Source organism: Anser brachyrhynchus (genome assembly GCF_964034855.1).
Source record: "Anser brachyrhynchus genome assembly, chromosome: 14".
Lineage (NCBI taxonomy): Eukaryota > Metazoa > Chordata > Aves > Anseriformes > Anatidae > Anser > Anser brachyrhynchus.
Genome location: NC_137709.1, coordinates 14,139,900 through 14,165,748, shown reverse-complemented (window position 1 = coordinate 14,165,748; position 25,849 = coordinate 14,139,900). Strand labels below are relative to the sequence as shown.

Sequence of the window (25,849 nt, the reverse complement as noted above, 5' to 3'; positions counted from 1 at the left end):
GCCTGATACCACGGCCTCGACTGTCAAGTGAAGGCCAGCCAAATCTAAGTCGTCTTGCGCCATGTGCCCTTTGGCAGGTTGATGTGTAATCTTTCTATCCAAGATGCTTATTTTGTTTCATAGTTTATTCTGTTCTCTTTCTCCCCCACCCTCCCTCCCACTTTCAGATGTTTGTTGCCGAGGAGAATGTAGATTTTCGGATACATGTGGAGAACCAAACGCGAGCAAGGGACGATGTGAGCAGGAAGCAGCTCCGGCTCTATCAGCTCTACAGCAGGACAAGCGGGAAACACATCCAAGTGCTGGGCAGGAGGATCAGTGCCAAAGGAGAAGACGGAGATAAATATGGTAAGAATATTTACTGGGATCCCCCAGACTCCAGTTCAAAAGCTTTAATTCACTATGTTGGCCTGAGAACCTCATGGGAGAAAAATGAGAAGAGCAATAAAATGCAGAGGATCACAGGGAAAAACAAAACAAACAAACAAAAAACAACAACAAAAAACCTTTTCAGATTAAGAACATGGAATTTGCAGTGCTAGAGCAGCTGTCAGCTCAGTTCCCAGCTGCGGGCAGTTCCCACAGTACCATAATGCCCCAGTTTATGAGTGTGTGATGGTGCTTGAAGACAAAATTCTTTTTCTGCCTATCAGATGAGCTTACAGTTTGTCCAGTGTAATTCATAAATGATGCTGAGGTTGGCGACTTGGAATGTTTTTTCCCAATGAACTCAGGCCCTGGGCTTAGCAACTTGGGAGCTGTGGTTATGACCTGTGCTTGAGTTTGGATGAATCCCATTGCATGAATGAAGCGTCCTCTCATCTTTCTGGGTGTGTGTGTTTGCTTTGAGCTGAAATTAAGCAGACTTTTGAGCTTTGAGTGCTTAAGTTGAATTTTGGGGCATGTAGATCCTGCAGAAATGCAACTAACTTGCACAGGCTAGCAGTACGTTCAACTATTTTTGTCTTGATTTGCACATAAGCATTATGATAGAAATGCCTCCAGGAGAGTGTACTATGCAAAAAAAAAAACACAGCTCTCTAATGCTGGTACATTTGGAGATGGCTTTGGCAGAGGTATTTTGCTCTAGTTGTTTTAGGCCTGAATGACTGTTGTTGGAAGGGTTTCAGGGCTGTTTTGAGAAACGGTCCTTTTTCTCTTACGGACATACAGTCTGTATGTGTCACTGCAGATGTGTTCGTATGTGTTGGCCGGTGTGCACATGTCACGTGAGGTTGACTTCATGTGCAGTGCTGGTGAGGTGGAAATGGGGTACGATGAAGGGCAGGTCAAAATATGGGAATTGTTATTCCCTCAGGGAACTTTGGACAGGATGACATACGGTCCGTGCCTGTCAGCGGGGTAGCTACTGCCATGCCAACATGTGCAGAGCTGTGCCACTGGAGGTGTCAACTAGAAAGTACCTGACTGCTGCGAAATGAGCCCCCAAAGCTGTTCTGCAAACTCACCCAGTCTCAGGAAAAGCCCTGCCATGAGGGATCTTCAACCTTGTCTTTTGTCATTCCAAAATTTTCAGAGAAAACAGGAGTGCAAAGTGCCACTTGGCTGCTAATTATTGTGTCATTTTATTACATTCATTCTCTTAAGGTTTGATATGTAAACTAGTTGCTGTGTGCTAGCTGCTAGCTTCCCAGGAAGCGCTCCTGCCCGCAGTGAATGTCAGGTAACGTGATGCAGTTTGCTTCTCCATGAAAGAAGGCAGCATTTACAGTGGGGTGCAGCAGGGAAGTGTGCCCGTGAGCAGCTGACAAGTGCTAATTTATGTGTCAAAGCCCATCTTGTCCCCTTCATACATATGCAATCATGTCTGAACAACAAATCCTAGCGCAGGGGAGTGCTCGTGACCAGTGGAGAAGCCACACAATTGTAGAGCCTTACATTTCCAGTCTGAGGAGCTCTGCAGTGTGCACATTGCTGCTCGCCACCAAATCCTCTCTGCTCCTGGTTGCTGGCATCCTTCTAAAAACCTGATGTGTGCTGACTGACCGCTGAGGCCATTTGCTAACACCCCTGCCTGCTCCCTCCCCCTCTCCTACTAATAAAACTCCTTGATGTGTCAAGCTGCAAGCCTCCCCATTTCTAGCCATGCTGAAAGGTTATGGAAATCTGTTCATCATCTTGCTTGGCACAGGAACACTTAGAGCATGATAATCGGGGAGACAGTGAGGTGGGGCATGGAGGTCCAGGATGTGACCATGCAGAGCTCCTAGCTGTGATAATGAAGGGGGGAGAGATGTCGGAGTTACTGAAGTGAGAACCATCTGTGTTACAGCCAAAACTGGATACAAAGGCAATGACACAGGATTCATTATGTGCTGGGAACCCCTCCCCCAGAGGCATTATTATGGAGTAACCTTTGATCAAGACCAGAGAGAGGCTTAAACCAGGTCTGGGGATCTGAACAGTTGCGAACTTTTGATCCAAATCTGTGTTGCTGGTCAGAACGGCCTCTGTAGGACGACACCTTTCCTCTTAAGCAGCAGATGGCTGTTTTTCCTATTGCCCTTTTTCTCTTCTTTCTTCCATTCCTGCCTTTAAGTTGGCACAGTGAGTCAGAGCTAGGCTTAGCATTTGGGAGTGCCCAGTTCCCACTCCTTTTCTTGGCTGTGCTGCCCTTGCAGGCGATGCAGTCTCCCACAGCTTTTCCCCTGTCTTAACCCTGTCCCCACGGAAAGGCGAGATCATGGTGGAGGTGATGTGAATTGATGTTGGAAGGATTTCAGAGACTAAGTGTCAGCCTGGGGAAGGCTTTGAGAGGACGAGCAGGAGCCAACATCTGAGAAAAAGCAACAGATGTGGGAAAAGGTGCCTGCGGAGGTGGAACGTGAGCTGGCTCCAGCCCTGAGTTCTCCTGCCTACTCCTTCCTGAGCCGCGTTACAAACCCAGGCAGGGCTATCTTGAAACGCCTGTGCTGGGCTCCAGCTCTGCAGTGGTGGGGGACAGTTGTATCTGCTCGGACACAAGCACAGGCAATGCAGAAAGGTGCCAAACTGGAAAGCTGTGAGATGCAAGTGTTACTGAGCACGCTTCCAGCTCCAAGTCTCACTGCTGCAGGGTCCAGGCTGTGAGCAGGAGGCTCAGCAGAGGTTAGGGGATGGAGTGTGTTAAGAGTCTCTGTACTGGGGACAAGATGCTGTTTTCTTGGCTTTTCAAAGTGACGCTGTGTCCTTCCAAGAGCTCAGCCCAATTAAGAGAAGGTAATATTAAACAAGGGCAGTGCAGACTCGGACTTAGTGTGGGAAGTACTGCTGAGAGAGTGAGCATGGCTATGGTCCATAGTGCTCATCGTGAACAATAAGCACTAGCCAGGTTTAAGGATGGGGAGCTAATAACATTTTAGCACCTTTCTCCTCCCATACATTCACAACTGGATAAAGAACAGTGTGTCCAAGTGAAGAGATGCCTTTTATTTTTTTGCACATACAGAGCTTCCAAATGGCTGGCGTGTAAGGGTTATTCTGCCTTTGAAGGAGGGAGAGTTGGTTAGTTTTATTGCGAGGTTTTATTGACTTCTGTAAAACTTCTCACCTCTTGGTTGAAGAGAATGCCCAGAAAAGAGGGGAAGTGACAAATCTCAGGCAGTGAATTGCTCGTTTCCAGGCAGCCATCACAAGTACGGCAAAATGACTGAGCAGTCGTGGCTCAGTGAGAGAGCATTCTGCAGGGCCAGGAGAAGTCCAGCGGGAGGAAGCCCCCCTGAATGTTTTATCTGGGCCTGCATGTCCCATGTGCAAGGAAAAATGCAACTCCGTAATGCATAGTTTTACTGGCATAATAATTCTGGTATGTGATGTTTGGCTTGTGCATTGTTCAGGGCCAAGATCTGGCCCCATGTGTGGAATTATTAAATGGCAAATTAAGTCAGTTAATAGAATTAATTGAGTCGATGTAATCCTTTTAATCAGATGGATTTGATCCCTTCTCAGATGAATTAGAATCCATTAACAGATAAGTCAATTATTGGACTAAATTAAATCTAATAATAATGCCTGCTGCTCACAGCTACACTAATTAATCTAAATACACTTACCTATCTCCCAAGGTTGTTTTCTTTTAAGGCTTAATTGATGTTCCTAAAGTGCTCTGAGATCTTTAGATAACAGACGGATCTATGTGAGCAAAATATTATCTCTTAACAGACTATAAACTAATTAAATGACTGATCTATTTACAGATTGCATTTTTACTTTAATCTCCTCAACCTATTCAGAAGAGTTTGCACTGGCCCAGAAAAACAATATTCCTGTTATAAGCTTATTATTACTTTACAGGTTCCTAAGTGGTCCTTTCATTCAGAAAATGAAAGGGGGAAGGAGAAAAAACAACCATTAAAGTGCTGACAAAAAAAGAAAAGGACCTGGAACCTTTATATTCTACCTCCGATAAATGGTACAGATAGGGAAGAGAGGGATCAGTGACCTGAAACCTTAGATCCTTTCATTTATTTTCATTTCACAAAAGGCAGAAGACATTCTATCCTGTTTGTTCACTATCTTTGTATCCGGTGCAGTTGGTGAGACAGAGCTCTCTTGGTTGGGTGAAGGCATTTTTTGCCTCATTTGTATTTCACAGCCATGTAATTTTTGTTTTAAAGTGTCTGCTGTTGTCCTGAGGCGCAATGTGAAGTGACAGACGTGAGGGGGATGAGCTCACCCTTTCCTTTGAGTTAACTTTTATTTAGGGCAAATACTTGGCTATCCTTAAGGTGAGGGCATGGTGTACATAGGTTATTAGCTAGTGTGCTACAGGTTATCACCCACTGCTATTTTGTCCATTGACCTGGTCTATTCCAGTTAAAAATAAATAAATAAAATCTCATTTATGGGAGGCTTTGTCTGAAGATGCCCCACACGAGGGGCACAGCACACAGGTGCGGTCTCTCTCATCCTCAGCAGCCCTTCAGCTACTGGTGTTTTTGGCTGCTGGACGGACTGACCCCAAGCCAGTGAGGTGCTCTCAAGGACTCCCTCCGGGTACAGGGGCTTTTAGCTCAGGACTCAGCAAAATGCACGGGAAGTCCACGGAGCTGGACAAGGCACGTGTCTGCTAAGTGTCAGCACATCTGGCATCAGGTGGGCCATGAAGGGAAGCAAAAGCACTGTGCGTGCACGATGAACCTTCATGTATCGCAGGTGGCGTACACATCACTGCACCCTGTACTTTCTTTTTTGGGCAGGTCTCAAGCTCTGAAGGCTGCAACCAGCATCCTCACGTGTGCAGGGGAAGCACAGAGCTTGGGGAGATGGGTGCCTTCTCCCTGGGGCCACCCTAGGCTGGGTGATGTGCCCTGCAGCTGGCAGTCCCGCCGGCTCTTCTGCTGCAGCTTCCCAGAGATGCCAGTGGACAAGCCCATGGAGAGCGCATTACAGCTGTCTAGACATCAGCCACACTCCATCCTGCCAGAGATTTCATTTGTGGTAGAAGTGGGCTCTGTTCCATGAGGAGGTGTAATATGTGCGGAAAATATTATTATAGCAAAATAGCCTCCTTTAATTGACTCGAAATTTTGCAGGATTCCTTCCTAGGTTTGGGTAATCCTGCGCTCTCCAGAATTAATGAGCTGACATAGCACTTCTTTGGGTTTGGCAGCCTGACAGCTAATTTAGAACTCCCTAAACTCATTTCACTAATGACTCCCATTTGTTCTATCTCAAAGCCTGGAAACAAATGCAAAATACCAGTGCCATTGTCCCATCTTTAGCAAGTCATTCTTTCCCCTCAGTATTTCTGGCACCTTAACAGCAAGCTGCCTTGGGAAAACTGATTAACCCTTTCCCTCCCCAGAATAGTTAAAATCAATTTTGATCCCCCTGGGAAGATCAGGAAGGAAAACTAGACTCGTGGCTGGAAGGCACAGAATTAAGCTGCAAGGAAGATGGGAGATGTAGCCCAAGTAGTGGCTGAGGCTAGTTAATAGCCGGATTTCCACAAGCTCGGCATTCAGAAACCTGCTTTTCTTACCAGGAATCAGGTATGTGGAAAAGGGCCTGTCTGGCCCAGGGTAGATGAGCCAGATAGCCTGAAAGCACTGTGATTTGCCTTGTAATTTATTCAGCTGAAACATCAGGATGGCTGTTTCCTATTTAAACTACGTATTGCTGCCTCCAGTCTCTTCCCATTACAGTTTTGACATGACAACAAGACAAATAATTTTTTTAAAAGACCTTTTATCTTCTAAACCATTTATTTTCACTTACTTAGCCCGGGGGCAGAGCTGACCTCAGCGTAAGCGATGATCATTCACCATGGCAGCTGTACAGTCATATGGGTCCTGGTGATTGGCCTAAGCCCGAGAAGCCTTCGCTGTCCAGCTGCTGTGTTGTGTCTCGTTTTTTTCCTCTTGCCCAACATCCCCTGATTGCTTTTTTTTTTTTTTTTTCCCTTAAAACGTCTCCCCTTCTCATCTGGGTGGTGCAGTCAGCCAGTGGCAAAGTTCTCCTTTGAAAGCAGGCGCGGGGATGCGGGGAGCGAGGGGCGGCGGGATGAATTGAAGCATTGCAGCCGACTCGCGGCTTTGTTGAGCCACGAACAGTGGGGCTGGAGCTGGACCTCCCAGGCTTCCCCGTGCGGCGAGGAGGCTCGGTTGCCGTCACCTTAGAGTTGACTCTGAAAGGTTCAGCAGCCATGCGAATATGTTGTAATCATCTTATACGAACCATCTGTACGTTTCAGATTTTTTTTTTTCTGCTCTATTCTGTGTCTGTGCCAGAAAGCTCTGCTTAGGCAAGACGAAAAGTTTTTTGGGGAAAAAAGTAAAAACCTTTTGCTTTTTGATTTATGACAAGCCTATTTCAAACAATGCACGTTTTTGCTGGTTTCTTAAACTTCTGCTTTTGATAGCTGCTACCCCAAACTCCCACTGTGGCCTGTTTCACACCTGAAGTTCAGCTGCCTCTGTAGTCCCTGTTTGGTGTAAGTACCTGTAGTAGCCCTTACAGCAGAAGCTGCTGTTTGTTTTTCCTCTGACACTAAAGTGATCTTTAATTTCCCGACTTTTGGGCCTTGAGTTGTCTTAAAGAGCCTTTACTTTCAGGGAAGAAAGAGTCACCTTTTAGCTCTGTCTGAACTTAAAGCCCCTATAATCACTGCTTGGTGTTTGGAAAACCTAGGCCTGTCTGACAGTAAATATTAGGTGCCCAGAAATAATGAAGAGAAGTGATATAAAGGTCTGCTGATAATTTGTCATTTTTAATTTCTGTGCAGAGTGGAAAGTGAGCTACAAAATGAAAAATCTTTATTTTCATGCAAGTCGTAAAAGAGTTTTTGTTAACAGTTTGTGTATATAATTCTATGCTGTGATTTAAGTGTTCCCATTAGAAATGCAGAATAGGAAATAGGATCCCATCTGTGAGCAATTTAAGAGGAAGTGAGACAATGGAGTCGATTGCTGCTTCAGTTTAGATAATCAATACAAATATTATTAGTATAGTGATTTATCTTCCTAGGCACTTTATGAAAATGTGAATGCCAGACCCTGAAGACAGGTCAATATGATATTATCTGTTCCTGCTTTGCTGTGATTATGTTTTTTCCCATGAAGCTTGAGCAGCTGCTTTGCTAAATGCTCTTCTCTGTGATGAAATAACACAAAAACAAAGTTGGGGCTTCCCTTTCTCTTTAGTAATTCTAAATAGGCACTAGGCATATTCATGTAAAAATTACTTCTATCCAAAATTTATACATGGGGACTGTCATGCTGTTATTGGGAGATAAAGTTCTAGAAGACGTTAGCATAATTTTAAGTATTTCTAGGCCATGAGTGATTGTACACAAAAGTGCTAACAGAAGTCGTCTTGAGTTGATTTTAGTTGTTTTATTTTAATGTCTGTTATCAAGCACTGTATTGTGGTTTCTGAGGTTTTCCAGTATGTAAGCATCCAGACTATCATGAATTCAAGTTGGTTATTGGGACACAATTAAGAGTACACAGAGAATGGGCTAGTCGCTGCAATGTTTCTGAAGGGCTTTTTAAATTGCTTTTACTTTGCAGGGAGGAGGAAAACCTTGTAAAAAATAAAAATAAATTGACTTCTAGTAATTTTTGGCTTCCCTGTAGATGACTATGCGTGTTGTCAAGAGGCTGGTGAGATTTGTCCTTTGTAAGAAATGTTTGGGGGAAAGGAATAATGTTGATAACCTTCATGCCTATTTAAAGAGAGGATGGGAAATTGAAAACTTGGAGCGTGAAGAGCACAGTTCTGCTTTCGAAGATAAGATGGTGTGTCACTAGGGTGCAGTTTGCAGACCGATATTCTGCCGCTTGCTTTGCCGGAGACTTAATATCAATGGTGGGAGCAGTGTTCCTCAACTGGAGAACCTCCATTTGACCTCCATTCTGACCAGGTTAGGTGATGGGGTAAAGACCTTTGCTCCTCACCTGAGAGGAAATGGCATGAATTTCATCCTCTGTCTCAACATCCTTGGGTTGTTCCTCCCTCATCTCCAACACGAGAGTTGCAATAAACCCTTGTAGGTTTCCAAAAGATAACAGCATTATGAGTGGAGACATGCTAACGAGACAGTGGTAATGGAGAATATATCAGCAGTCTGGTTAAAACTAATTATTTTGGTATTTTCAGAAGCTGTGAGGACATTGCTGTTTTCAGGTTTGGGTTTCTTCAAGAAAGGTGTTAGGCTTTATAAAAACTAAGGCACTTTAATTGCTCAGATTTTACCTCAACTTTTTAAAAAACCAGATAGGAATTTCCGCAGTCGCGAGGTGGAGCACAGCAAACATTCACGATGCCAGTAGCATTGCGTGGCCGTCTGGAAGAGGAGAGAAGAGCCCTGTCCCCTCCGAATCTGCACAGAGCCTCAGGCTGAGCAGAAAGGCGAAAAGTATCAATCTCTGAAGATGAGAAATTGCTGATGCATGACGCTTGGAAATCTGGAATAGTCCAAAAAGGGAGCTGAAAATACCCCCCAAAAGTGACTATCTGTGGCTTGAACGAAATAGTGTCCGATCAGCATTCAGAAACCGCTGAATTCAGGCCGTTCCAATACTGGCATTTTCCAGACTGCCTGCCAGTCGGATGCAGAGGAGAACACGTGTAGAGCGTCTGCGGTCTCCTCAGCGCTCGCAAGAAGGGGAAGGCAAGCTGGAAGTAAAGGGAGAGAGAAGGCCCAGTAAAAAAAAAAAAAATCATGGTTTTTTCTTACTCTGAGGAAGAGAGGAGTATTGGGGTTGGAGGGAGATGGTTGCGTGGCTGCACTGTGTGAGCATCTTTCTTAATGAGCCGTGCCAGCAATAAATAGTGCATACTTTTGTCCCTAATGAATTTTAAGTATTTTCAGAATGCCCATAAGAGACGATTCAGGCTTTTATGGTGACAAAGAAGCTGAGAGCTTCTAAATGTCTCCTGAGCTTTGTGTCCCTGATGTTGTAGTCTCTTTAGAAACATGCCTATCTTTTGCATATGCTACCTGGTGTGACTAAGTTTGAAGAAGCACTCAGTAGTACTCAAATTTATTTTCCTCTTGTGTCTGAGAACTGAAATGACTGCCTGTAAGGCCTTCTCCTTTGCATTTACTGCTGCTAAAAAGGGTGCCTTTCTAACCAAAGCAGTAAGAGAAAACCCAGCTATCTGCTGTGACCCAGCCTTCTTGTAACAGTAATGAGCTTTGGGTCTTCTCCAACGAGCAGCTTCCCAGAGATCACAACTGGATGGCAGCTGTGTTGGCTGGAAGGATCTGGCCCCAGGTAGTGTGGTGGAGAGGAGCCCTCATCCTCAGCTGCTTCTGTTCCTCATCAAAGAACTGTGCTCGTGCGACGGAGGAGGAGTGGATGTTGTGCCTGGATGGTGGTGACGCAAGCTGAAACATATTCTGGTTGGTGTTGCAGCATATGGTAGGCGAAATTCACTTGGGATCCAGGCTTCTAGCTGGCGTGGCTGGTATGGTTTGGTTTATACCCTTTGTTCTGAAGTGCTTTTTCCAAGAATAAGCAGGAGAGGAAACAGACAACCAAATATGAAGAGGGAACTGTAGCAGCAGGAGAAGATCACCCGCAGCCACTGCAAGAGATGAAGACCCTGTGATGTGGAGAAGCAGCAGGGAAGAGCTAAGAATCAGATGGCATATATACACCAGATAAGTCTAAAAAGTGGAAAAGCAATGTCCAAATGGCTTCCAGTGCTTGGCCAGGGATGATCATGAGCCACTGTGTCCGTGGCTCCCCCTGTGGGGGATTATGTGGGGGATATCCTTCCCACAGCCCCCCCTGTTTACCACTCTAGGAGATTTTGGGGTTCCTTGTTTGAAATTACATGTGTCAAAGTAGTGGGTGAACTCAGCTGCTGAAAGCTGGTCTTGTCTCATTGGCATCAGTCTTGTTGTCTCTGGTTCCAGAAGCTTGGATCTTGCCTACAGGTAACTTCAGTATAAATCCTAAACAGAATTTCTGCTTGTTGTGTGGAGCTGGAGGGGTCACAGTGTTGGATCTCTTTTATGACTGAGCCCTGAGTTTCTTCTTGCCTGTGGTCATGAAACTCCGGACTTCAGCAGAGCCATTCCCAAGGCGACTGTGTGAGACTGAAAGGAGATTAAGTGCCCAGCAGTGCCTCCTGTTCCTCTTGTGTCTTGCACCTTTGTTAAGACCTTGCATTTCAAGCCATTTTAGCCAGTGGGAGGCAAATCAAAGCAGTTAGGTTTTAGCCCGTGACAATAGTACGGTGCTGCGTGGCCAGGCTAGCCCCTTGTCTTTGTGTGACGCATGATCAGCAGCAATTCTTACCTTTATTACATTTACTTCTGCATCTGCATTCTTGACTCTTTTTTCAAGTTAAAGTTTTGACTGGTGACTCGTTAGGAGCAAATAGGCAAAAGGATATTGACTTTACACCTACTAATTTGGGGGTGCTAACAAGTAAACATAAGAGCTGTATGGTCACTGGGTAAATTGAGCCACCTGGAAGGACTGGAGGAGGGGAGCTCAAAAGCATAGCAAAGAAACTGCATTTTAGTTTCTAGACAGTCACCTTGGTTGTTCTTGCAGTTGTAATGAGTTTGGGTGAACATTTGACTGTCACCAGTGCTGAAACCTCTTTTGGGCTTTGCCAGGGTTTTCTAGTGCCGGAACTATTAAACCTACGTGGGCATAAGATGAAGCTAAGATCCTAATTAGGAGATGCTAAATATGTTTGCTCAGAAATGAGGTGCCCTTTACTTTGGCTGGTGGAACAAAGCCTTCTTCCTTCAGCATATGTGTGCGCAGCATGGTGCATGAGTCAGGATCCGTGTAGCTCTGGGGCTGGCATGCTGTGTATACTGCAGGCAGAAGGGAAGTTACTGAGAAGTGTAGTAGCTCTAATATACCTTGAATAAGTACTGACAGCAGCAAAAGTCAGCAGTGTGGGAGCGCACCAGACATCGGTCCTCCAGCTGCAGTGTGGACGCACAGAGTGAGTGGGGAGATGTGTGGTAGGGGACTGGAGAGGAAACTTCAACCTCCAGAGTGAAAAACTGGGGACAGTAAGAGCTGTGTGGCTGGTGGTTTGGAGTGGATGTTAATACCTTCCTGATGCCCAATAAGTAAATGTGAATCAGTGCAGCTCCATGTACGTTGGCTGCAGGCATCGTGGGGGCAGTCATGGGCATGGCCATGGGCAGGTGATTCCTGTTTGGGTCTGTTCTCTGTTTCACTGCTGCTGGGGCCCAGGCCTGTTCGTCTGCAGCCGTATCTCTGACACAATAACCATGCACCCTGAGGTATTCTTAATCCAAGACAAGGATGTCAGCATTCTCGAGGAGAGCAGACTATTGCAGGGGAGCTGGAGGGCAGCTGAGGAATGGTGAGTCTAATCCTGAGGGTCCTGCTGTGGGCAGAGGGTTGAGCCAGGTGACCTCCAGAGACCCTTTCCAGCTTAAATTATTCTGTGATTTGGTGTCTTTCAACAGTGATTATCAGAACAGACCTGGTTGATCAAGTTGTCAATGATCAGTTACTTTGAAGACAGTGGTTCTCCATCAGAGGCAGTGGGACCCTTAGGAAGCATCTTGTGGTGGTCTGCCCCTCCCTTTCCTCCTTGTGATTTTGAAGAATTTGTAGCCTGTAAAAATTTGAATCAGGCAAAATTTTCCATACTGCCATGCTAGTGCTTCTGCCCTTTCCCTCAGTTTGATGTGATTTGTGTTTGTAAAGATGATACCTTTCTGCACCAAGGGTGTAACCTGTAGTTTGTTACAAGGTGTGCTCTGTGTAGTGGAGGGTCATGCTTTGCACCAGTGCCGTAACCCATACCTGTCATCTTTACTCCTTTCTGGACATTAAACCAGTTTACTGTGTACTTTGAATGGGGAGGAAAGGCAGAGAAGGAAATCCCTTGGCCTGAGTCTGTCTCTCCAGATTGCTTCCCAGACTCCAGACTGGAGTTCCCAGTCCTGCTGTATCCGCTCCAGGCTTCCCTTCACCGAGCCCCGCTTTGCTGTTGTGATTTTCAGCCTCAGCCCTTCTCCTCAGTGCCTGACCTGGCTGAAACCAATATCAGTCTCTCAGCAGGAGGAACCTGAGGAAACGCAGCAAATTTCAGCTCCTGGGGCTAAATTGTTGTGCTCTTTAACAGCAAACTGTGTTGAACTAATTGACAACCAGCTTTAAACATACCCTGATCAAGCAAATACATTGATTTATTTTTTCCTCTCTTACCAAGTGTTAAGCAGCTTCCAGCTTGGTTTCCTTCCCAAGAATTGGATAACTCATCCATTGTGTAGTAAAACTGTTTTTACTGATTTCAAGTCCAGGAGTTGGACTTGATGATCCTTACGGGTCCCTTCCAGCTCGGGATGTTCTATGATTCTATGATGGGCAGTTTTGACCTGTATACAATCCTTTCGATATGTTGAGGGAGGAAAGAGTTTTCTTATACTATACTTGTGTGACTCTTTGACCACTTAAAAACAAAACAAAAAAGCCCAACCCAAAACCACACACAACAACAAAAGATGATCCATTTTCTCTGGATGTCTTTGAAAGAAGCTCAGTTTAGAGACAGACTGGAGAGAAAGGCTATTGATTTTGTTTGACCTCCAAACAGACTGCGGTCAGTATATTTTCCCTGTTGGAAGTGGTTCTGGGCTCTGAATTTCAGTGTCAGCGTTTGTATTCTAAAGTGCGCTGGAGCTTTTGCTGCTTCTTCAATAAATAGCAAGCTTTAAGGAGAGGAAAGGTAGATACGTGTTCCCCTCTGGATCTGCCCTTCCTTTCTTTTTCTATCCTGTAAAACTTGGTTGTGCTGCTGATCAAGCATTCACAATTCCTTTTCACCAGACATCCTGCAGGTTAGTGGCTTAGGCTAGGACTCAAAAGCAACAGTTTTGTGATTCCTATCTTGCTTTTTCGAGTGCTGAGCCAGATCTTTTACCAGCCTGCTACTTTCTTACGTGCACTCGCGCCCATTGCTGTACCTGGCATTAGGAGAGAGATGCGGCTTTTTCTGCACTGACGCAGTCTCAGTTTGTCCCTCCAGCAGAGCTTTCCTGGCTTGCACCATCTAGCAGGTCTTGTGCATTTTTTTTTTTTACCCCTTCCTGTACACAATAACAAACCTTCTAAAAAGTACTATCCCCATCTTATACCTCGAATATCAACTTTTACATAGGAAAGCTTGCTTTTTTTGTACTTGGTCTCCCGCAGTGAAACCAGGTATTCTGTTTGGAGACTGCTGTAGTCCTGGAAATGCAGTGACTGCTCTGTTTGCTGCAGGTTGGGGTGGCTTGTAAATGTTCTTGTAACACAGCTTGTGCCAACTGCTGTGCCCTTTCTCTGGCGATTGCCTATCAAGGAGTGGTTCAAGGGCTGGAAGGACGTGCAGGACGTGTGAAGGCCACAGAGCTTTTGATTGTCAGGTTTCAAATGAACTTCTCGGAGCTCCTTTGAGATGAGCAGTACCAATCAGCATCTCTCCATGCCAAGGTGTTGATTGCATTATCTCCTCATAATTTAACAATAACGCTTTTCACAGCATGTATTTGGTTTGTGTACTTCCTCCTGCTTTGTGGCAAATTCAACACAGCAAGTTAGCTACTTTTGCACATCAAAGGGCAGCCAGACAAACCTGGGAAGATTTAATCAAGTGGTGGGCAGAGGCAGGTGACATTAGATACCAGCTGCTGAGCTCTGCTGGCCCTGGTAGCACATGCTTCATTTCTAGCTCAAATGGGTGGACATTCCTAGTATCCTCTATAGAAAAATAGTTGGTCTTCAGTGCCACTGCCAGCCCCACACGTGATTCTAGCTGTGTTTCAGGTCAGGGTGAAAGCTGCTGAAACAGATGCGTGAGAGCCTGCTGTGTAACTGCCTGTAGCATATGTGGTCTGCTGACAATTTCGCAGCACCAGTTTCTAACTTAAGCGCTTCATTTCCCGGAGTAATAGTCCACTGCATCCCTAAAAAATAATGTCTGGTGCAATACGTATGTGCGTAGCCTGTGCCAAGTCAGGCTGAGGGTGCAGCCTGTGTTGTGTGTGTAGCTGTGGTGACTCCCCAGGGCAGGACTTCAAGGTTCCCCAGAACTTTTTTTTGCCATCTTCAACCCAACCCCCCCGTGTCTGAATATTCAATTACATTAACCCTTTGCAAATGGCTTGGCAGACACCTCTGGGAGGGGTGAGGAAGAGAACTGTAACTGTTAAACCTCTGCACAAACATGAAAGAAAAGAGCCGACAGAGGCAGATTAGGTGAGGGGATTGACTTGCTCCTAGGAAGGAAGCCCCCAGCCCCACGCAGGGTGTGAGCCTGCCCAAATCTGTGCCTCTTCCCAGTCTTCCCAGAGCCCAGAGTGGCAGGTGACATACCAGGAAAATGTGTTGTTGGAAATGTAGGTAATCCCTGGGAAAGCAGCAGGGCAATATGTCAATGTACTGCGACCGTTTTCATAGGCATTTTCCAGTACATTTTAATGGTGGATTATGAATACGACAATTTATTTTTAATGATCTCAATCAACAGTGAAGCACACGTAGAAAAAGCTAAGCTGTCCTTGTGTTCTAAGTGCCTGTAATCTGTTTCTAAGAGCTGGGTACCAAAATATCCCTTTGATTCTCAGAGGTAATTGTACCTCTTAATTAGCTGGAGAAAAAAAAACACAGCCTGAGATCTTGCTATATAAATTATAATTAACCCCTTGGCACTGGAAGTTGAGATTTCCTGCCCCCAAGCACAAATGCAAAACGCATTAGCAGCACTTAACGTCAGGCACTCTCGCCCACCGCAGCCGAGGGGTCAGTTCGCTACCCAATAAATACTGCTGCGCTTGGAAGTCCAGTACGAAAATGGCAGGGAAGCCACGGAAACCCGAGGGGAAGCACTAAATACCCCATTTGAGGATGTTTGACCTGCTTTTTTCTGAGAGCTGCAAATGCCGCAGCGGGAAGGGCAACACAGAAAAACCCAGTGGGGAGATGCGAGCGAGGAGAGGGACGTTTCACGGTGAGCGGTTTTGTTCGCCGACATGGCTGGTTGGTTTGCCGTGAGAATGGCTCTTAGAGCTCCCGGTTCACACACCTCGAGCAAAATAATTGTCTATTGCCAGACACACTTGGCTGTGCCTGTTGTATGCAGAGTGCACCAGCCACGGGCGACTGGCCACCCACTGTTATCATTCACCAGCATCCTGCTTTTTTGTCTCCTCCTTGTTCTTGCCAGTTGGGGATGAATTTTAACTCTTCACACTGGAGGTGGACCTGAAGCAAACCGCTGAGTTGGGAAGCTGGAGACAGGGGTGAGGGCAAGCACCACAGCTGTTGTGGGGAGGCTGGAGGCTGTGCGCAGCCTGCTCACACCTGCAGTGTTTCCCTTCCCTCTCCCTGCCTACCCTGGTCTACAAAGGGTCTCTGCTCATTTCACGCCTTTGCTCTGACCCTCCCTGGTGAAGGGCCAGGCCTGGCGGGTTCCTGGGTTAGGGAATGTCCCCTTTCCCTGCCAGGAGCTTGCACAGAGGCTCCTTCACTCAGAGCAGCTGGTTCCTTTGCTCCTTCTGAGGTTTCAGGTGGAGGAACTCCTCTTCCCCTCTGTATCAACCCTAAGGTGGCTGCAACCCTGCAGGGGGCTACAAAGCTTTCAGACAGGCTGTTGTTTCCCAAGGGCTGTCTCTAGTTGTGTGGCATGGCCTCGGGCCCCCACACGCCTGTGGCTCTACCCGTGAGGGAAGTCATGGTCCCCAGCAGCTCCTCTTGCAGCAGCGGTGGCCATCTGAGAGCTCGGGGTGGCAGCAGCCATGGGGCAACTTGGCCGCCTTGGCCAGGTTCCTAAGGTGGCTTCGTCTGCCACAGAGGTGAATGGTGGTCCCGCTCCTTCGCCTGGCCATAGAGGCTAAAGATGTGGCCATCAGGGCTGCCTTTAAATATTTCAACTCCACTGTTTGTAAATAACCAAGGGGAAACTTGTTCTGTGTACTCTGTTCTGCTTAAAGATTGTAGGAGATAAGAGGAGAGTAACGAGGTGTCTAGCTAGGGAGGAGCGATGTGCTCATGGACATAGGGTACTGAGGGTTGGGAGGAGGGTTTTTCATTTGCGTTTTTCCTTTGTCCCTATGTCTGAAGTTTTTTAAAGTGAATTATATGCTGATTAAAGAGCCCTCCAAGTCAAATAAGCTGTGTTCCTCTGTGCTAGGACAGGTATAGGCTGGACACCTACAGCAGCAACGTCCCTGCCAGTGTGTCACCCACCACGTTGAGGGACTGTCCCCTGCACGGATCCACAGGGTCACCCCTGTTAGTGTGGGAAGAGGAGAAATGTGGGCAGCTGGGATAAGGGTCTGGAGTAGGACAAGGTCGTGTTCTGTTTGAGCTTGGCTTCTATGCATTGAGGCTTTTTGCAACACGGTGATATGGGTGATAAATCAAGACAGAAATTGGGCTTTTATTAGAAGATCCTATGGGCACACAGACAAGCAGAGCCTAAAGTATTTGGGAAACTGGAGTATTTGGGGAACAAAATTTGGATGTAAATATGGGACCAAATCTGAGCTTTACAGAAGACGTGTCTCTAGGTAAATTGAAACTGGAATAAGTAACAATAATATGGATTTTTATGCTATCAACACTGGTTCTTTAAACACAGAATAACAAGTAAGCTGTTAGAGATATTGCCTCTTTGCTGCTCCTGTTCGTAATGCCACAGAAGAGAACTGGCTTAGTTCTGTACTCAATTTATTTTTTATATTGAAATTTAACTTGGAATCTCCTTTTCTAAATCTGAACAGTTGGGCTCTGAATACAGAATTGCATTAGAGCTTTTAAAATACATTTATTAAAACGTAAAACTAATTTTACAGTTCTGACAGGTCTTATTTAAATATCCAATGCCAGATGCCTTTTGTCCCAAGTGACTATAGAAATGCAAAGAAAAAAAAAACACACCAACTTTTGAAACTTTTCATGCAATTTAAAATGAAGTAAAAGGCAGGTAAATAGTCCTACCTATGCTGTCTACCAAAGGCAATAGTTAAGAAAAAAACATGTTTCCAGAAATAGATATGAAACCAAAGGTGCTAAAGGCAGAGTTAATTTGTTATCAGATTTTTATTATTTCTGTTGCTGCTGCTCTGAGAATAGCTGGAAGAACTGTGCTATGTCTGTAGGGAGAGGTCTTTTTTAAGGGATTGATATAGAAAACCCTCCTCTGAGGGACACCTTGGCTGCAGTCAGTTTCAGAACGTGTGCATCCCTGGAATGGAAGGACCAGGCTCTGTAGCTGATCAGCTCTTGCTCCCCTATTTCAGCCTTTACTGGAAAAGTCATGTTGGCATTTGACAATTGTACACTTCACTTAAGAGTACATTATATTCTGTATGGCAGAAGTGAGTGTCAGCAGCATGAGCATTAAAAAATCAGTTGTATTTCTTTGAAATTGCATTTGCATCCATTTGTAACACTGATCCCTGTTTAAAATCTTAAAACATATGGGAAGATTTCCTCTATGCCAGAACATTTTCTTCAGGTAGGTTGTGCTGCTGCCTCTGCTCTTCTGGGTTCCAGAGCCACAAGAATCCCATTGAAAATACCGTAGCATCGTGCAACTTTATTTTCAACATATTTTAACTTGTTGGAAGAAGGGAGAGTTACAATGAGCCCCTTTGAGAAAATGCACAAGCACGCTTATGTTCCTATCTGTAAAATTAATTGTCATAATTTCAACTTTTACTGGGCAGCACAGAATAATAAAACCTGCATGGTATACAGAGAATGTAACATTCATTTTTGTGCCAGATGTGGCTGATAACTTAATTCAACTAACACCGCAAATACCTTATGCATTGCTCCTGATTCGACACCAATTTGGAGTATGCACAAATACAACATGAGGACCTGGATGGGGCTAACTTTTGGAGTGTGTGAAACCATCACGGTGTTGGCACAGGGGAGAGATTTATGTGCTTGGGACTCCTCAGTGAGGGGATGTGGTGGTGCTAACATCACACCTACTTCATTGCTGAGGATGAGCAGCCAACCACCAGGCTGCCCAAGATGGATGAATGCTTCGGGGTGAATACAGTCTGTCCTACGCCTCTGGCCACGAAGAGCAGCTTTGAAGAAGCAAGAGTACATGGGGTTCCCATAGTTGTCATTCTCTACTTATTGTTATTTTTGTGTACATCAGTATTTTTTTTGGGTTCAGCTGAGACTGGGAACAAGAGAGTCAAAATAACTTCAGCAAAGTTTGTTCTTGTGGTAATTCTAACCCTCCGTAGGACGGGGAAGGTTCACGTTATTTCCAGACCCAAGAGACTCCAATACTTTGGATGTGTTTCAGCTGCACACTCAGGGCCAGGTTCTGAGGTCCTTGTCTGTTGGTCTTTACTATGTCAGTAGGAGTTTATTCAAATGAGAATGATCAAAGACATCAGGGTTTGGCCCTTTATTTTTCATTTTAGGTGCTTTTTCAAGCATAACAGAGCTTCTGAACTTTTTGAGGCTCATCCTTCACTAATTCCAGACTTGGAGCCTGGCAGCTTTTCAAGCAGTTTTCCTGCCTCTGTAGAAATACTGTCCACTTGAGCTGTGTTTGGAGACAGCAAGACACCCTGGTGAGATAGAGGAATTTCTGTGCTAACATTTTTAACGTTTCTCTTTCCAGGCCTACGTCTTAGTCATTGCAAGCTCGCAGGTGGTAAAGTTCAGTTCAGAATTTGTACACTGCGGCTCCCCGCCCAGATGTTTTTAAAGCACACAACCTATTGCCTGCAGTTTAACTGAATCTTGTCTAAATAAGCTTATTCACCATAATTAAAGCTACTGCCAAAGTATTTTTAGTGTCTCTTATGGTGAATTATGTATAAAACATCTGCAAGAGGCCAAGTCTTATTCTCCACTGCTTAGTCCTGTTTTCTTATATCTACGAATGGGTGCAAATGGCTCTGTGTCAGAATGACAATATTTTACACCCACTTTTCATGCGGGTAAATGATGATGAGACTCTGGGTAGTGCAGCTTTGTGTCAGTATCATGGTACTTATGGTCTTAATGTTGTCCTCATATATATATATATTTGTTTTATTTAAGTTGGGTAAAACCTGTAAGACCTACCTGAGTAATTATTCTGGTCTTATGTCAACTAAACTGTCAAAAAATGTTCATACGTATGGACTAGTTAAAGACCTCAAAGTTCAGTGAATATTTTCATTTAGGCTTCTCTCAAGACGAACATTGTTATTAATAGAGTTAGCTTATAGGGATTGTGTCTGAAAGCTCCTTTAGGAGCCAGAGTGGGCAATCCTGAGAAGAGTACTTCTTTGTTTCAGACTCATTTTTTTTCCCCGTGGTATTGCCGTTCTGGCAGAAGCAGTGCACCTTCTGCAGAGCTGTGAGGCAGGCTCACCTGAGATGATCCCTGAGATGCTCGGGGAGCGCTGGCAGCTCCAAGTCATTCCTTGGGCATCTTTGGTTAGCCGCTGCTGAACTGGCAGGGGATTTTTGGGTGGGCGTCCCTGAAGGTGCAGCCACTAGCAGTGTGACAGGCTTAAAGAATGGATGCTTCAGCAGTGTGTGTGTGACATTGTAGTACCCAAATGCCTTTAGTAGCTGAATATCTTGTCCCGTGCACCCTGCAGCTTTAACTGCCCGTGGCAGGGTGTCGTGCTTGCACATCTGTATTGGGTTGGGTACATGGGCTGGTGTGGTTGGCACCAGCACGGATATTTCCACATGTCTTGGCCTCCCGTCACGTAGACGTGCCCAGCAAACACCGAGTGGGTAGCTCAGGATCCTGGAAACAGGACAGGACATCTTTTTGCTGTTAGATTGTTGGTTGCAGATGAGAGTGCCTGGAAGCGTTTCCCAGAGGCTGAAGCCCTTATCAGCTACTTCAGAGGTAAAAACCTCAGGAAGACGCACCAGTGTGTGCTAGGAAGGGAATTTTAGCTCATTTCTCTGTTGAAGCTGCTGGGATCTTGGGCTTTTCTGTCTCATCAAGCCCTTGGGGTGGTTGCAGGCAGCAGAGTGAGGAGACAGCCCTTTGGAGGGCTGGGAGGGGAAAGCTCCTACCTCCTGTGTCCACCCACCCAGGGACAGGACCCTGAGGCCATGCAGCGGTCTTTATCAGCACTCCAGGGACATCCGAGGTGTGCAAAGTCCTTTGTGTGGAAGTATGTGCAGGATCAAGTAGCTGCAGTGTAAGTGCCTTTGAGGTCTTTGCTGCATTATAGATTTTCTTCTGATGTCTCCCATGCAAATATTTAACCTGCCTGGTTCCTGAGAGCTGCTGGCGCTGGCGTGTGCTGTTACGGGAGGGACAGGTTGTCTCTGAGCTTTCCTCTGTTCCCATGGAGCCCTCTGCCCTGCTCCCCTTCCAGCCCCGAAAGCAGGCATGCAGGAGTGCTGTGGGGGATAAGAATGGGCTGATGCTCCAAGGGGCTTACGTGCCTGAAATCCTGTCTTTTTCCCTAACTCCATCAGCTGACTGAATAAGAGGTGGTGGTTGTCCCTTCAAACCTGGGTGCTTAGAGGCGTTTAGAAGAAAACACCTGGAGCCTGAACCTTGGAGCGGTTGTTAATCCACCTCCCCGTGACCACCCCTTTTTGTGATCTGACATACGTAGCCTGTGTTCAGTCACGACAGAGGGGATGAGCTTATGGTACTGGGAGGTGGGTCAGAGCTCTGCCCTCCCGAGCACCAGCCTCACTGATGTCAGTAGTTACTCCTGATTTGCACCTGAGCAATGGAGAAGGGGATCGGGTTGTATGGGCTATAACTATTTTAAATGATGCAATTTGGAGGAACATAAAAGTGAGAAAATAAAAATTATGGATGCAGCATAGACTCCCTCACTTGTCCTTAGTCTACAGGCTTTGTTAGACTCTACAGACTTTATGTAATTTTGGCATTATTTCTTCTTCGTTATGTCATGAATGTGAAGTGGAGACAGGATCATTCTCTCTGATGTAGTGGTCATATAAAGGATTCATGTTTTTTGGTAGGGGTAGGCAGTGTTCAAACTAGTTCCAACTATTTTAAGCATGGATGTGCAGAAGAGTTTGCCCTTGGCCAGCTTGGGGTTCTCATTGGGAGGTACAGTCCTACAAGAGAATAAATCTTTGTCTCCTGAACTCTCAGGGGATGAGTTGGATGTGATACATGCTTTGAACTATGGAAAAGCTGTTCTCCATTGCAGGAGCTGTGGCCACAGCATCAGTTCATCTATATATCCTTTCTTTTAATTAACTGGAAATAGTTTCAGATACTGAGAATAGTTTCCCAACTTGTAATTGTGTGAGACTGTAATGACAAAAAAAACGACAAAAGCCTGGGATCTTGGTCCCTCTGAGGTCCTTTTCTCCAGAAAGCCCCCTTTAGCTGGCCTGTTGAAGATGCAGACTATTGTAGACTGGCCTCAAAGCTTTTAAAAATTGTTAGTTCAGGAAGTGCAAATACAGCATAGGAGTACTTGGTTAGATGGGCTCCCGTGCTGACCGTCAGCAGACGGACTCCTCCAGCCTGTGGGCTCTGTCTCATCCAGCTTTCCTTGAAGGCAAAACCAGAGTGAGAAAAAGCAAATTGGTCTACTCTGATTATGGCCAGTGCTTCTTCAGAAACATTTGTAATTATCCAGTCCTTCTGCACCTTGCTTGCATATTCCTTTTTACTGTCCTTTTCACCTGAAACTAGCTGGCACTTAGGATTCTGTGATACTGTATAAACCTTGTGCTTACTGTGCCCTCTTTCTCTTCTCTTTCTGTGTGCTTTTCTGGCTCCCATCCTTGCACTCCCAGAAAATATTTGAAAGATAATTCGGCATATTTTCTGCCACCTTCACATATCTCCCTGACTTGGTGTTTTTTTAGCTGGAAGATAGCTTTTCAACATATATATGTAATCCTTTTCACCTAGACATTTGAGGAATTCCAGTCTCTTCCAGTGGGAGTTTTCAGGAAGGTTTAGGTTAAATGGGCCAATAAGGCAAAAGCATGTAGCAGAAGATCTTACCCTCTAAAGACATCTCTTTTTTCCCTTTCTTTCTCTCTCTGTCTCTCTCTCTCTTTTTTCTTTTTTTCGTGGAAAATATGTCAGAATATCTAGTTGTCAAAGAATTTAAACAATAATACCTGATCTGAAGGCTAGAGTGCAGGGCTTTTGAAAATAAAGATTGTAATCTCTTCACAGTGTATCCAGGGACAAACGGAGCTCAAAGTAAGGAGTGCAGTGGGGTGAGCAGCGTGCTGCCATGGGGACACTGCCCCTGCCTGGTGTGGCTGATTTCCATTGAGAACTCACGTAAAGTTCCCTTGTTTTTACAGGGCTGGGATTCACCCCAGCTGATTTTAGCTGTCTGGAAGCTAGATGTGTTTTTCATGGACATTGTCTGGGCTGTTGAGAGAATTTAGGTAGAGACAGGTAAATCCTCCCTCATTTAGGTGACTGTTTTTAAAAGGAGAATCTAAAGGGTGCCTTAGACTAGAAACCAGCTGGGTTATGAACCCTAGGCCAAGGCCAGACTCACCTCTCTTGCAGGAAAGTAGGACAAGGATCCCTAAAAGTAAGAACATGTTTCCAGTATCTGAAGACTCAGGTTCTCTAGAAGTGGTACCCACGGGTTGCCTCAGCCCATGCTCTAGCAGCCAGGATCACAGCTTCTGCTGAGCCTCCTTCCCTCTGCTCCCTGTTCCTAGACTTTAGGTGCAGGGGCCGACGCGCCTTGTTGGAACAGGGGGTGTGTGGGTGCCTTTACTGGTGTGGGTGCTGCACTGGATGTTTGCCCATCCACTGCTGCTCGGTCCATGCAGTGGCACTCATCCGGGAGGGACTTTGGTGCCGGTGTAACCTCTGCAGCCTGCAGGAAAGGTGAGTCCCATTTCGTTCTAAATTATAATGTTATTTTATTAGATCTTTAAACTTTATTTAAATTCTTTATTTAAAAAGGGGGAGGAAGGTATCATATTTTAATTAGTAGCGGTGTCAAAGGAGACCTAGATTAATTATTTGAAATCACTCCATCCAGATGGTTTTAATTTTCACAGCAGGGAACCGGCATCTTTTTAAGGTGATATTTTTCAAATTAAAATCAGCTTGGATATTACTCATACTGGCTGCAGCGCAAGGGGGTAGGGGAAGCAGACGGTGTGCCCCGTGTTTGTTCATTGGAGCGTGGACTCACACAGGGGGCACCCAGCGCTGGAGGTGTGCAGGTCGCTGACCGACTGGCAGGACAGCAGCCTGAGCAGAGGAATGGAGAGTTTGTCAACATTTGCTTCTACTTTGGCTGGACAAGACCCATATCTGATATTCAGGGTTATTCTTAGCAGTTCTGGTAGCAGTGCTGAGGCCTGGGGGGACAGGGGTTGCGTTGCAGCTGAGACGTGTTTCTGAGCAGGGGCTAGCAGGAGCTGGGCAGGTGGTACGGGCAAACTTGCAGCGTCCTGTTTTTGCCTGCGTGCAAGCTGTCAAGCCCTGGCTGGACAGCCCTTTGGTGGCCCCGCTTGCATCACTGGGTGGATTTGGCACTGTAGGTCTGCAGGCAACTCCTCAGAGCTCTGGGTGTTGACGGTGGTTCTTGAGCCAGTCTTTGGCATCTCTTGTGCTGGCTCTGTAACTGCCTCTTGCATTCAGGCTGCTGTTCTCCCACTCTCAGATTGACCATTTAGTGCTCAGGTCCTTCCTCATGTGAGGAGTCAATCTTTCAGTCAGTTCTTTACAGATAAATGGCTATTGCGTGATCCATTTGTGCAGCACCGTATTTGAGCAGCCCCTCTGAGCTTCTTGTAGTGGTGGGCGTTCTCCAAAGGACATACCAGCTGGCTCAGCCTCCCCTGTAGACCTGTCTTTGATCTGTGACATGCTCTGTTATCCTGGCTTTGCTTGTCTTTATATCCTTACTATGGTGGAACATTTCTGGTTTGTGTGGCCCTTCCTCACTTAAGCGTGCAGGTGATCGCTGGTTTGGTGCCTCCTTGGCAGGTGGGGAGACAAAGCCTGCAGCCCTCCGCTGTTGCTGGCAAGCTGGTGTCCATCCCAAAACATGTTACATTTCTGAAAGATTTAGAGATAAATGTCCATATTTATGTGTGTTTGCAAGTAGTATATTGGTATAAATCAGGCGTTATCCCATTTGCTGTCTGAAAGAAGTTATTCTTTAGATATCCCCTGTGATAAAGGTTTAATATATCTAAATAAATGTAAACAGCTGGTAACTGGCAAACCTTGAACTTGCATATGCGACTGAGCTGCAAAGGGAAAACTCCATTTAGGGCCCTTGTGAGTTAAAGGTTTGTGATATTTGCTCTGCTGCAGAAGCCAAAAGCTGACTTTACAAGTGGGAAAAATATTAATGTGTTTAAATGAAACAAACTCCTATTTCTATCCCCATGGTAAATCCTTACAGTGAACATATTTGCTCTTAGAGGGTTTTAAAGTTTGAAATATGAATGCCAAAAAGAATGTGACTTTTTGCAGCACAGATCAAACATTCTCCAGAGTTTGGCAAAAACTGTGTTTCTACGGTAAGACTCAGTTCTTACAAACGTGAGAATTTCCAGAGCAGGACCGTGGATTTGCACTTGCTGACACTTACACATTCTTGCATTGTGTTTCTACCATGTCTACTTTCTCCCCTGCATATCGGAGATGGAGCTGAACCAAAATGTCCAGTCTGCATGTTCCTGCCTCTCCAGGGAAATTCTTGGAATCTGAACCTCGAGCATGACTGGAATTCATGTTTAGATCAGAGACAGAATGAAATGCTGAATTTGAACATGTATAGGTTTTAGTGATGATGATAGCATGCTGTGCATCTGGGTGACAGCTTGACCCAATTCTGCAAATAAAATTGTGTCAGGGCATTATAAAGATGCAGCAGAAATCTAGCCCCTGCAATGACTGCTGGAAATGCTCCAAAGTAGCATTGTAGCCTTAATAATAGGCATGCAAAGTATTATGAGATTGGCCATATTTCTCCTAGCTAGAGCATGAGTCACGGACTCGGCAGAAGTGGATTGCCACAAAGAAATCAGAGACCTCCTGGGAACATATCTAGATGCTCTGAGGACTTCTGAGCGTGGGTGTTCATCATACAGAACAAGCAGTGCTGAATTTCTCCCGTACTAGCTGCCACAGTGATCTTCAGAAGGTCGCTGTGATGTTTGCGCCGCGAGCATGTGGCTGGGATGCTTCTGTGAAGCGTTTGAGGGCTGCTGACTGTGGGGAAAGGAATTTGATTCTAGTCGTGCTAGTCTTGTACCTTGCATGAGAATTAAATCCACTTTCTTACTGAGAACCCTCCTGCAGTGTGCAGGAGAGCATCTAGCGTTGTATTCCTGACGGGATAGCACGGACATATGGAGCGCACATGTGTGCATGCATGTTCTGTGCTAAACTGGCATTAAATCTGGAGCATCTGCAC

General features: G+C 45.6%; 1 protein-coding gene across 4 annotated transcripts in view; it reads left to right on the top strand.

Moving 5' to 3' along the window:
- Positions 1-25,849, top strand: part of FGF18 (fibroblast growth factor 18) — a 72,057-nt gene that overhangs the window by 25,832 nt on the left and 20,376 nt on the right. For all 4 annotated transcript variants that reach the window (XM_080555874.1, XM_080555873.1, XM_080555872.1 and 1 more), the window contains one exon: positions 168-348. In XM_080555874.1, the coding sequence (XP_080412000.1) occupies positions 168-348 (181 nt within the window). The remainder of the gene's footprint in view (positions 1-167; positions 349-25,849) is intronic.